Here is a 12,654-nt window from a genome sequence, read left to right as displayed (position 1 = left end):
GACCACTCTACCAACCAACCATTTCCCAGTCTCCATTTCTTAACTTCCCTATTTCCTAAGACATAACAGTATTGAAATTAGGCCAATGAATGGCCCCACAATGGTCTCCAGTGTTAGAGTGAAGGGAGAGTCATTACACATGTCTCACTTTAAATCAAAAGCTAGAAATGATTACATTTGGTGAGGAAGGCATTTGAAAGCCAAGATAGGCTGAAAGCTGGGCTTCCTATGCCAAACTGTTAGTCACATTGTAAACACAAAGGAAAAGTTCTTGAAGGAAATGAAAAATGCTACTCCAGTGAACACGCAAATGGTAAAGTGAAACAGCCTCATTGCTAATATGGAGAACGTTTAAATGGTGTGGAAGATAAAATACAAACCAGCTACCACATTCCCTTAAGTTAAAGCTTGATCCAGGGGAAGGCCCTAACTCTCTTCTTTTCTATAAAGGCTGGGTGATGTGAGGAAGCTGCAGAAGAAAAGTTTGACCTGGGGTCATTGTAAAACTCAGCACATTGTTTGATAGTCTGGGTTACTGGGAAGATTTGTAAAGACTTGATCTAAAATAAATTAGCTGTTGTCTTGAGGAAAATATAAGAAAACAAAAACAAAATCCCAAAAGCAAAAATCTCGTAGCTGTTATGTATGAGCCAATAAGAGCCAAATCTCATAGCTCTTATGACAGTGGACTGATGGTTTCCCTGATCTCCTGCTCATTGGAGTGACCTTGGCATTGATGAAGCTGTTAGAAATAAAGCATTAGGCTTCATGACAGAGCACTTCTGCCGTTTGCTTCCTGTTGTGGTCTTTGCACCACTCACAGGAAAGCACCAGCACAACAGTTCCTATTTGTGATTCCAAAGGAGTTTCGTTTTCTCACCCTTTTTTATATCTTCTTATGAGTCCATGGTTTCTGACTTTTAATGGTGAACTGCCACATAGAGAAACAAACACATTGGCTAAAATAGTAGTTGACTGTCAGTTGACAGGAAAAATGAAAATTATAGAAGGTTTCTATTTTATTGTCATCTATTGATCCAATTTTTGATAGAATTCTCATGCTATGATTTTACTTCATTCATCCTTACCCAAAATATTTCTTAAATATCTGTTTTATAATAGATATTGTTCTGAGTGTCGAGGATACCATAGTGATTAAAATAAAGACACCAAGTCTCTGCCCCATAAGGCTCAAATTCTAGTGAAGGGAAGAGATAATGAACAGACAATGTCAGTTATCTGCAAGGACTATGAAAAGTAAACATGTGGTACATGGATTGAGAAAGACGGGGATGAAAATAGTGTTTTAGGTAGGCTGGGCAGGGGAAGGCTTTCTGGAGAGATCTTTGGGCAGAGACTTGACTGAAGTGAAGGCATACGACCCAGGAAATTGTAGGAAGTGAGCTTCGAGCGGAGAGACCAACAAGTCTGAAGACAGTGTGGAGTGAGTTTTGTGTGTTCACAGCACAGCAAGAGGCCCAAGGTGCCTCCTGTTCAGTAAGAGAGGACAGAAAGTGTAAGGCAGAGAGATAAGCAGGGGCCAGGCCATCTATTCTCAGAATGATGGGAAAACATCGATTTAATATTCAGTGTCGTAAATTAAATCTTACCTAGACTTTGGCCAAGTCCCATCTCAACTAAATGTCACCGAGTAGAGAATGGTGGTATTTATCCACGCACTCCCTCCCACCTCCACCAAATGGCATTCATTAAAACTGAATTTCTGCCCACGTTTACAGCTACAGAAACCTAAATTAATTCTTTGGAAATATATAGCAACTTAGAAGCCATGGCTTCCAAACATTAGACGCTGGACTACATTTAAAACTAGAAAAATGCCTGTCTTATTATAACCATAGTATTCTTTATTTAAAAATAAAGCAACAACAGAAGTAATCTCCCCCTCCAACACACACAAAATAAACAGATCAAGCCAAAGACCTCTATATTTTAAACAACCCTCATTTTAGGCAACACCAGGAATAAACTTCCTCAAAGAAACCTATTTGAAACTTCAGATACTCTCAGCCTATGTGGATCCCATGACAAGATATTGGTATTTTGGAATATATATCAAATTGTTCTTTTTGGAGAGACAGGAGTGCTGGTTATGTGCATGTAATTATGATTCACAGAAGTGTTGGCAAAGTTAGCCATATTGCCTCTTGGAGATGTGATATAATTATGTAGTTGAACCTATTCATCTCTTTAATTACTCCTCCTCCCCACCAGAAAAACCGCTCTGTATTAGTCCATTTTTATGCTGCTGATAAAGACATACCCAAGACTGGCTAATTTATAAAGAAAAAGAGGATTAATGGACTCACAGTTCCACGTGGCTGGGAGGTGAAAGGCACGTCTTACATGGTGGCAGGCAAGAGAGCTTGTGCAGGGGAAATCCCCTTTATAAAACCATCAGATCTCGTGAGACTTATTCACTCTCACAAGAACAGCATGGGAAAGATCTGCCCCCCCATGGTTAAATTACCTCCCACTGTTTCCCTCCCACAATATGAAGGAATTGTGGGAGCTACAATTCAAGATGAGATTTGGGTGAGAACACCACCAAACCATGTCATGCTCTATTGGAAAACCAACTATATTGGCAAGCAGGCTCACCACAATATACCAAATAATGTGTTATACTAATAAAAGGAAATCAAAATATCATCTTTAAAAAAGGAAACCAACAACTTTGGGGAATTATACACCCAGACACGATAGAGTCCTGGTGGTGTTTTTGTTCTATCATAAGTTTTGGCCCGAACGACAGCAGTCCCAAAGGCTTCAGTCCTTCCATCTCAGGCTCTGTATCTTGTTGGCCAGAGTCCTCCTATGAGGCTGTCTTCTGCTGTCCCTCAGATGGCACTTCCGTTGGGTCCACTCTTCTCAAAGACCTCGGGCTTTGGGGGTCACCCTGATCTGAGTTATTAACTTAGCCATGCTCCATTTCCCTAGTCTACAAAACTGAAGTAATAACATTCATTTATTCATGTGTCCTTTCAACACGTAGTTGCAGAGTGCTTTCTGTACTCCAGATCTGTGCTGTGGGCTGGGCATACCATGGTCTGTGAGAAATGAATGGTTCTTGTTCTCATAGCGTGCACAGCCTAGTATGGGAGACAGACTATTAAACAGAAATACCAAATGAGTGTAGTAAAGGTTATGGTAAGTGATCAAGGGCTCAGAGAAGCACTTAATCTTATCCACAGCATCAGGAAAAAATGTGCCTAAGTGAGTGCTAAGCTAAGATGCAAATAGTAAGTGGGGACTTGTTAAACAAAGATATAAAGAAGTCTGTGTGAAGACTCGGTAGCAACATCTGTCTTGGGGACTGGATAATAGACAGGGTTTAGAATGGTTGGGGCAAAGTCTGCAAGAGGAGAATGTCACAGAATGCAACTGGAGACCAAGGGCTCAAGTCATAAAAATCCTTTAAAATATCCCAAGAGTCTGGATTATACCAAAGGGCCATGGGAATATGGGATGCTTTGAAGCAAGGAAGTCACATCATCCAATTTGTGTCTTAGATCCTTTAGGTCACTGTGTGGAGAATGAATTCGAGTGGGACAGTTGGTGGCAGGTAGACCAGTTAGGAGGCTGAGAAATCTAAATAAGAGACATATGGGCCTTATCCTAGGTTGGGTTCCCTTGAAAGTAGAATGTGAGGTACAGAATTGGCTGGCAGGTTATTTATTTGGGATGCCATTCCTGGATCCCAGAATGGAAAGAATGAGATCAGAAAGGGAGAAAAAAAATCAGTGAAAGTTACTTTAATGAGCTGGTTGCTGCTATGGGCAACTGGAGCTCATTCCTACTGGGAGCCCTCTAAGGAATCACGTAGAACAGTGGTTCTTGAAGTGTGATCTCTGTACCAGCAGCCTCAGCATCGCCTGGGAGCTCATTAGAAAGGCAAAATCCTGGATTCCACCCCAGACCTACTGAGTCAGAATCACTGGAGACAGGGTTCAGCAATGTGTGGTTTAATCAGCTCTTCAGGTGATTCTGATGCCCTCTAATGTTTGAGAAGCGTAGGCATAGAGCAGGCCTCATAATTGCCCCCACTGGATCGGAGGAAAGTGAGGCAGAGATTTTATACCCTGACTCCTGTCCCTCAGTGATGGACAATTGTTTTTCACATGTCAGGGTTGCACCAGTAAGGTGGGTAAAGGCTCATGAGTTCTGAGAAGGCCTGAGACAGCAAAGAGAGGGACCCATCCCCTTAGTGCAATGTCCTGGCAAAGTGTGTGGAGGTGGAGCTGTCCACCAAGAGGTGCTGAAGCCGGGTGGACAGAGGGGCTGTGCCCCTTTCCCACATAACCAGACTACTCACTGTGACTGGGGTGTGGCAGTGGAGATGAAGAGAATTTGAAGCTACATTTTCAAGAAATAATTATCAGTATCTGATAAAAAAAAAAAGAAATAAAAGAAGAGGATATGAAAGGAAATTCCATTTTTCTTGCTTGAGGACCTTAATGGATGGTGGACAGGAACAGGTACCATTTTGGAAACTTGAGTTAGAGGTACCTGTGATATAAGTTAATGATGGGGGGATATGGTGCTCTACACACCAAGAGAAGATGAAGGCAATCGTCATGATGGGAGTGGGTGAAAAAGCTCAGGAGGTTTGTTGAGTAAGATGTGGAGAAGATTGAAGACAACACCCTGAGAAGCAGGAGAGGGCCATAGTAGGGGATCCTCTCTTTAATAAGCAAACAAAATAAGAATTGTCTTGAGGGCAATTCTGGGAGGGGTCAAAGGATGGAACTAGGAGTACTTGAAACCCACTGAGTCCTCAGGAAATGCTCACTTTTATTACTAAGTGACTCCTTGGGGGACTCCTGATTCCTTTAGGACAATTTCTTAGGCTGCCATTTTGTAGAAAAAAATATGTAGGTCAAATATTAATAGTTTCTTTAAAAAATATCTCTACTTTTAAAAAATTAAACTGCTGCTTACTTTAAAAAATTGGTAACTCTGTTGTCCCTAGGGATAATGGTCATTCCTAGTGCTTAGAGCATACGAGGATAATGTCATTAATTACATGTTAAACACTGGGTCCTCATTCAGACACTCCCCTGCCCTGGAATTTTAATTTTATCTGGTGATGCAGCTGTCTCAAAGTGATGGCAACCCCCAAGGGACTGTATGCCTGTTGTCTTCCCATTAGGCTCTGGGCAGGCAAAGAAATTTGTTTAGAAACTTATTACAACTTTTCCCAGGAATCCATCACCTCTAATTTTGCCAGACAGAACTCAACCCAAGCATATTCTTAAGGTGTCGGATCTGAGGAGTGTGGCCTCAGGTCTTCCTGATGTAAGTACATGGATGTTCCCAGTCTTAGAATTCTTATTGTAACTCACAAGTTCATTTTCATGAAAGGGACCTACATATTCACTGGTACCTGATAAGAAATCACTTAGGGATTGAATATTTAAATTCATGACAGTCTTCTGTCAAAATTTGAAGGAAATGTATATGATTTGGCTTATTCATGCACTTAGTAAAATATAGCATTTTCCTCAAGGTGGTCTCAAGTTGCACGGTCTATCAGCCAAACATCAAATATCTGAACTATTAATTATTCTCTTTGCTATAAAACTTAAGAAGTTCACTTACTGCAGAAGCTTCTATCTTAGGTCTTCATGTGACTGTAAATCACTGGGGTATCTGAAGACAGAATTCCAGTCTATGAGGAAAGAGGTGCACATGGGAAATCCCCTGGCTACTCCAGGGTCAGAAACAGTTTTCAATGACATAGGGTAATTATTCTAGTAATTTAAGGAACATTTTCATCTGTAACTGCCTTATACTTACAATATTTCAATAGTAGTTTCTCATATAAACTTCTTTGATGAGATTTTAAGGAACATTTTGTTGGATTAGAATCAAATTGAGGGGAGGGGTAATGGATCAATTATAATTAGACGTGCTTCCAGAGGGAATGCAAGAGATTTTCTACCCTGTCCATTGATGAGCAATTTCTTGCTCTTGGCAGAACTTGAGCCAAATGGAGCACAGAATGTGGATGGCTGCAGATTTCCCTTCCACCTGGGGAGAATAATTTTGGCATGTTGTCTTCAACTTTGTCACCTACTCTTGAGGTTGATTGGTTACTTTTACTAGAAAACTTAGCTCTATATAATCTCTACCATATTTCTTAGAGATAATTGCCTCACCTAGAGACAGTCATTCCTTATTATCTTATTTTAAATATATTTTCATTTTCTTAATTACATTTTGTCTCCGAATGCCATGAAGTATTCTACATGAAGTAACATTGCTTATTAGTTAAGCAATATCTCAAAGACCCATTGGCTGTGTAAATTATTTATTTCATTTGCAAGTTGGGAACCTTGCTCATTAAGAATATGTCGGGCCATGCGCAGTGGCTCACGCCTGTAATCCCAGCACTTTGAGAGGCCGAGGCGGGTGGATCAGGAGGTCAGGAGTTCAAGACCAGCCTGGCCAAGATGATAAAACCCCGTCTCTACTAAAAATACAAAAAAAATTAGCTGGGTGTGGTGGCAGGCGCCTATAATCCCAGCTACTCAGGAGGCTGGGGCAGAGAATTGCTTGAACCTGGGAGGCAGAAGTTGCAGTGAGTGGAGATCACACTCCACTGGAGCACTCCAGCCTAGGCAACAGAGTGAGACTCTGTCTCAAAAAAAAAAAAAAAAAAAAGTCAAAGCCAAACATACCTGCATTCACTAAATTAACCAGCACTCTTATAGCAGTTAATGTCTCCACAGTTCTGAGAACTTTTCTAATCTTAATTTATTTGATCTTATTAGCAGTCCTTAAAAATGAGTTCCATAATTATCTCCAATTTTCAGATAAGAAAATTGAGACCAAGAGCTATTTTATAGTTTGCACAAAATTACCCAATAGGAAATAGCAGAGCTGGACACCAAGCCAGTGTGTTTAACAGTTGGCTTTATGCTGGTAGTCTCGTGCTTCTTCATGTGTAAATCTTTCTACAGAAAGTAAGGCTAGAAAATTAAAAGCAATGATTTCTCCAGAAACACTGTGGTGAATTCCATCTCTGGCTGCTTCTTGTGTCTTGACATTTTCCCTTCCTCCTTGGTTATTTTAAGGCCAAAGTGATCTTCAGCTTGGCTCAGATCATTGTAATGTGCTTCTAAGCCCCTTGCTAACTTAGGCCCTAACCATCTTCTCAGTCTATCATATGTGGTAGCTAGAGTTCCTATCTACTTATAACATGTAGGCTCACATTTATGTCTCAAAATTAAGAATTCTGGATTTTGCAAGGCTGATGAGATTAGCCTTACCAGGAATTTCCAAGTATTACTATATGGTGTAGATAATTCATCTCCTCTCACATAGTTTATGACTGCCTCATTGAAAGTCTACCCTGTAGACTGGCTACCTGCTGTAGAATGGCTGATCTGCTGGGAAAGATTAGGGGATTATAATACCTTCATATGCTACCTTTCCTAGGAGAATGTGTGTGTTCTTCTCTCTAAGAGATATGATACATATTAAAATCCTAATGGCTCGTCTCAAGTAATATGCTTTCTTTTGGGAGATGTTTTAAGTGAAGTCGTGTATATGTTTTAGGTAGGGATGGGTGTTTACAGCACCTCACAACATTCACCAGATAAGCAGTCACTTATCTTGTTTTTTATAGACACACTAGAAAAGCTTTATGGTACCTCACTGCAACTGCTCTCCAGAGTCCCCCTTTGGCCCGCCGTGGTGCTGACATCAGGCATAACGCACTATGTCCTCACCAGAATTTTGAGAAAAGTTCAGCCCCACATTGTATTCTTTTTTTTTTTTTTTTTGAGATGGAGTCTTGCTCTGTCCCCCAGGCTGGAGTACTCTCGGCTCACTGCAAGCTCCGCCTCCTGGGTTCACACCCACATTGTATTCTTGATTGCCTTTAGGAGGTGCTTATTATTTCTCACTTTATCTCCTGTTAGAGGAAAAATCAATATCAAGTGCTTTGACCAGTTCACATCCAAGATGAATACTTATATTTGATAATTACTATTTGAGGCACAAATATATATTTGATCTGCTTTTTTTTTTTTTTTGAGATGGAGTTTCACTCTTGTTGCCCAGGTTGGAGTGCAGTGGTGCAATCTCAGTTCACTGCAACCTCTGCTTCCCAGGTCCAAGCGATTCTCCAGCCTCATCCTCCTGAGTAGCTAGGATTACAGGCACGTGCCACCACACCCAGCTAATTTTGTGTTTTTAGTAGAGATGGGGTTTCTCCGTGTTGGTCAGACTGGTCTCAAACTCCGGACCTCAGGTGATCTGCCCGCCTCAGCCTCCCAGAGTGTTGGAATTACAGGCGTGAGCCACCGTGCCCAGCCTGATCTGTTCTTTAAATGGTGATTCTGATTCAATTTTCCATTGAGGGAATTTCTGTATATTTTTGATAACACAATCAAAAGCAAAATGTTCTATTCCTTTGATTTAGTCAAACTTCCTCCCTTGAGGCCAGTTTTCCCTAGTGCAAAGGGCTTTTACCTGTGACAAAAGCTCATTGATATGAATCAGAAAATTTTTCAGCACTGAGATTACTCTCTTAATGTGTCCCAAACTGCCAATAGTATTTTTATTGTCCCATGTATATGAAACAGTCTTATTTTTAATCATTAAAATGATTCAGTTTCTTAAAATCACACCTTTACTCAGTTTCTGGTCTAGTGTTAATTACTGGTGACATTTCTCTCTTTTCAGTTCCTCCCAAGTTTGTAGTTCAGCCACGGGACCAGGATGGGATTTATGGCAAAGCTGTCATCCTCAATTGTTCTGCTGAGGGTTACCCTGTACCTACCATCGTGTGGAAATTCTCTAAAGGTATGGAGTTGCTTGATCTGCTTGTTACCTGTCAAGCATTTGCTATGTTCTAAAGGATTAGGTAGATGAACATTTCTAGATTTCCAGAGAAGTTTCTAGCGAATAGATATGTATCTGTTTCCACCAAGCCTATCACTCTCTCATAGACATTCCTAGTTGTCCACCTAGGTGTTTTTATTCAGACCCACAATGTGTCTGTTCTATATAACATGCCCTTGGAAAGGCCACAAAGGGATGGAAGGTTTTCCCGTAGATTGTTTCAGCACTTAGGAAGTCCTACCTTGCCCACCTATATTACATAACCATGGTCTGCTTAGAGATCACTGCATGCTTGTCCGTGAAGACATGTGAGTTTAAATTGTCAGAACTACTTATAGCTGGAAAATTATTTCCCCAGTATTTAGATAGATAAGTGGGTTTAGAAAATTACAGATAATATCGTTGATAGTTTTATTCCCCTGATTACCTTAGAATATACACATTACACATCATCTCCTTGTCATGCTCTTTTTAAAAACAAACACACCCAGTGTCCCATCGTGATTGTCTCATGTTCCCTGCTCGCACCCCTAATCATGTTCCCTCTTCTAATGCAGAGTAGTAGCTCCTGGGTTTTAGGTGACATTGTAGACATTACACGAGTAGAAATGTATGACATGGAAATGAAGCGTGGAATCATGTTAGACTTTGGGAAAACAGTTTCTGTTCATTAGGGTAGCTTCTTCAGAATGCTTCGTTAACGGTACTTGCAAACATATTGGAAGTTCTCTTTCTTTTCTCATTTAGACACTTGAATTCAGTACTATGTTAATACAAAATAGTTGAGGGCCAAATACGTACTGGTGAGATCAAATAATCAATCAGTCAGTCATAACCTTTTTTTCCCTAATAACCTAAGACCTAGTATCTAGATTTAATTATTGTGAGGTATTTGTTTTTGTGTTGACTTAATCATCGTTTATACTCTAGATGTTTCTTTTTAAAATAGAATGTTGCATTTTCTCATTATGGAAACAACAATGACCAAAGGAAAAACAAATGGTACATTGGTTGCAACCCTCTTGCCAACTCTCTTTTGAGAAGAAAGGTAAAGAAGTGGGGAAGAGGGTGCTAGACACTGTCTGGGAGAAGAACTAAATTTTTAAAAGTCCCTGAGGCACCTTCCCTGTCACACACCACATCCACTGTCCATGTGCAAAGGACTTCTTCAAAAATAAAAGCCTGTTATTGGGAGTCTCTGCTCCCATGACTTTTTATTTCCTGCCATATTTGAAGCTCTATTGTGCATTATTACGTGGAAACAGATAAATATCATAAATTTAATTTAGTTTCTATCGAGGTGCGTATTTGATATTATGAACATTTTCCATGACATTTGCCTTCTTCGACATTATTTTTAATGCTTGTCAGTATGCAGGTGTTCTCTCTCTTCCTGAGGGTGTTTACAGTTTTCCCTCTCATAAACGCTGTAGCAAATGAACAGTCCTGTATGTTAATTCAATGTGCATATGTGTGAGTGAAGAAGTGGCACCAGCCATATAGAAGGCTCTTACTCAGTACTGTCCAAGGGCACTTAGGCCACCAACAGTATGGGTGGGTGTATGTGGCCCAGCATCCTCACCAACTAGATAACATTTTTTTTTAAATAGTCTTTACAACCTGATGGTTGAAAATGCCCTCTCATTTTAATTTGCATACTTAGATTGTTAACGTTGTTTAAAATGTTTTATCTTATGTTAACAGACCACTTCTACTTCTCCTTTGGGAAATTTCTTATTCAGGTTACTTGCACACTTATCTCTATGTCTTATTTATTTGGAAGTATTTCTACATAGATTAAATAATGCTTTGTCTGGCTTGGATGTTACTGACGTTTTATCCCTTCTTACCACTAACTTAAAAATTAAGTTGTAGTAGTATTTTTTTTGTCTTTAAATTTCATATGCAATATCAAGTCATCAAAGAAAAAAAAATAGAAATTGCAATTTTTTAAAAAGTTAAATTCCCCCCCAAATAACATCACTCAAAGATAACCAAAGATAACTGCTGCAAACATGTTTTGTCTCTAGCCTGTCAGTCCTGTTCCCAAGCAATTGTATACCCATAGATGCACATTATACATCTTTAAAATTTTTGATCATAGGCTTATAATCTTCTTTCTTCAGTTAACAATATGCTGTGTATGTCTTGCCATAACAACAAATACGGTGCTTAATATGACTTTTTTTTTCTAGAGATGGAGTCTTGCTCTGTCACCCAGGCTGGAGTGCAGTGGTGCAATCTCAGCTCACTGCAGCCTCCGCCCCCTGAGTTCAAGCAATTATCCTGCCTCAGCCTCCCAAGCAGCTGGGATTACAGGTGCGTGCCACCACGCCCAGCTAATTTTTTGTATTTTGAGTGGAGATGAGGTTTCACCACATTGGCCAGGCTGGTCTTGAACTCCATGACTTTTTAATGTCTGTGTAATATTTATTTTAATACATCAATAATTACATTTATCTTATTAGTTAAGATTGAGTTCAGCCACTTAAATTCACAAGAGTTTATTTTTCTCGTAAGAGGACTCTGGATGTAGACAGCTCAGGACTAGTTGGCTTGGCTAAGTATCAGACACCCAAACTCCTTATGTGTTAGGAAGATTTCTGCCTCTCCTAGCAGCATTCTTCATCCTCAAATGATGGCCACCAAGCTATAGTGTCAACTTCCTTTCACATTTCCCTGGATAAGGAAGAGCAAAGGGAAATGGCTGTCCCTCCCACATGAGTCACCTCCCTTTAAGGTCCTTTCCAGAAGTGCATCACGGATCAATTTTACCAGCATCTCCCTGGATCACTGGCCGGGTGACTCCTGGCTGTGAAGCATCTGTAAGCCATCATGGACATAACGTGTGTTATTTTCTTAAGTCAGAGGGGGTGTTGGATACTTGGCAACTAGATATCTCCAACACGATTGTTGAATGTCATATTTTTGGTTTTTGCCAGTTTTTCTCTTAGAAAAGTATCGTAATGACTTCTATTACATTTATCTTTGTATATGTGTTCATTTATCCCTGGGAATAAATTTCTATAAGTCGAGTTGCTGACTCAAGGAGTAAATAATTTTTATAACTTTCAATATGTATTGACAGTTTGCCAGCATTTTATTCATTTACATATCTCACCTCAGTTTGCAGTAGTTTCTGTCTCTTATAACCAAAATAATACTGGATATTAGGCCTTTTTTTTGACATTTTCCAATCTGATAGAGAAACATTGTATATTGTTATTTTAATTATTCAAACAATAAATCTATTTCTTAAGAACAATTTAGCCTTGCTTATGGAACATGTTTTCTTTCATTGCAATGATCGCTAAGAGCTGAAGTGCATCTCCCTTATAAATGACAAAACTGTATAAACAAAACGAATTCAGCTTGTTTCCTTGAGAGATGCAACAATTTAATTCAGGGGAGGCAGAATTCCAGGCAAATCACTGCAGTTTAAAGGTAGCTATTGTAGAAATGAAACAATCTTTGCTTAAAAAAAACAAAACAAAAAAACAAAAAAAACCATAGTGTCATTACATGTTCGACCTTGGGTCTAGATACACAAAGTCTAAGACATTCAGTTCTCTTTTTTGATTTATTTATTTTCATGAATAAATGAGGCCTCTTGTTTAAAAGAGATTTTTTTAAAAAAAATCAGGGCTTCATTCTGAGGTAGGTCTCACCTGTACTCCCAGAAGTCCACAGCTTAATGCCATTCTCTTGCATGCATGTCTTTTATACTGGAGGGAAAATAGTTTCAGTGGTTGTCCTGAGGACCAGGGCCATCTCCTTGTTACC

General features: G+C 39.6%; 1 protein-coding gene across 1 annotated transcript in view; it reads left to right on the top strand.

Moving 5' to 3' along the window:
- DSCAM (DS cell adhesion molecule) overlaps positions 1 to 12,654 on the top strand; it is a 350,956-nt gene that overhangs the window by 55,929 nt on the left and 282,373 nt on the right. The window contains 1 exon segment of the mRNA XM_030915322.1: positions 8,713 to 8,832. Within this exon segment, the coding sequence (XP_030771182.1) occupies positions 8,713 to 8,832 (120 nt within the window).

The sequence above is a fragment of the Rhinopithecus roxellana genome, chromosome 13 (genome assembly GCF_007565055.1).
Source record: "Rhinopithecus roxellana isolate Shanxi Qingling chromosome 13, ASM756505v1, whole genome shotgun sequence".
NCBI lineage: Eukaryota > Metazoa > Chordata > Mammalia > Primates > Cercopithecidae > Rhinopithecus > Rhinopithecus roxellana.
The sequence above is the reverse complement of the archived record's forward strand: the minus strand, read 5'-3'. Positions and strand labels throughout refer to the sequence as shown.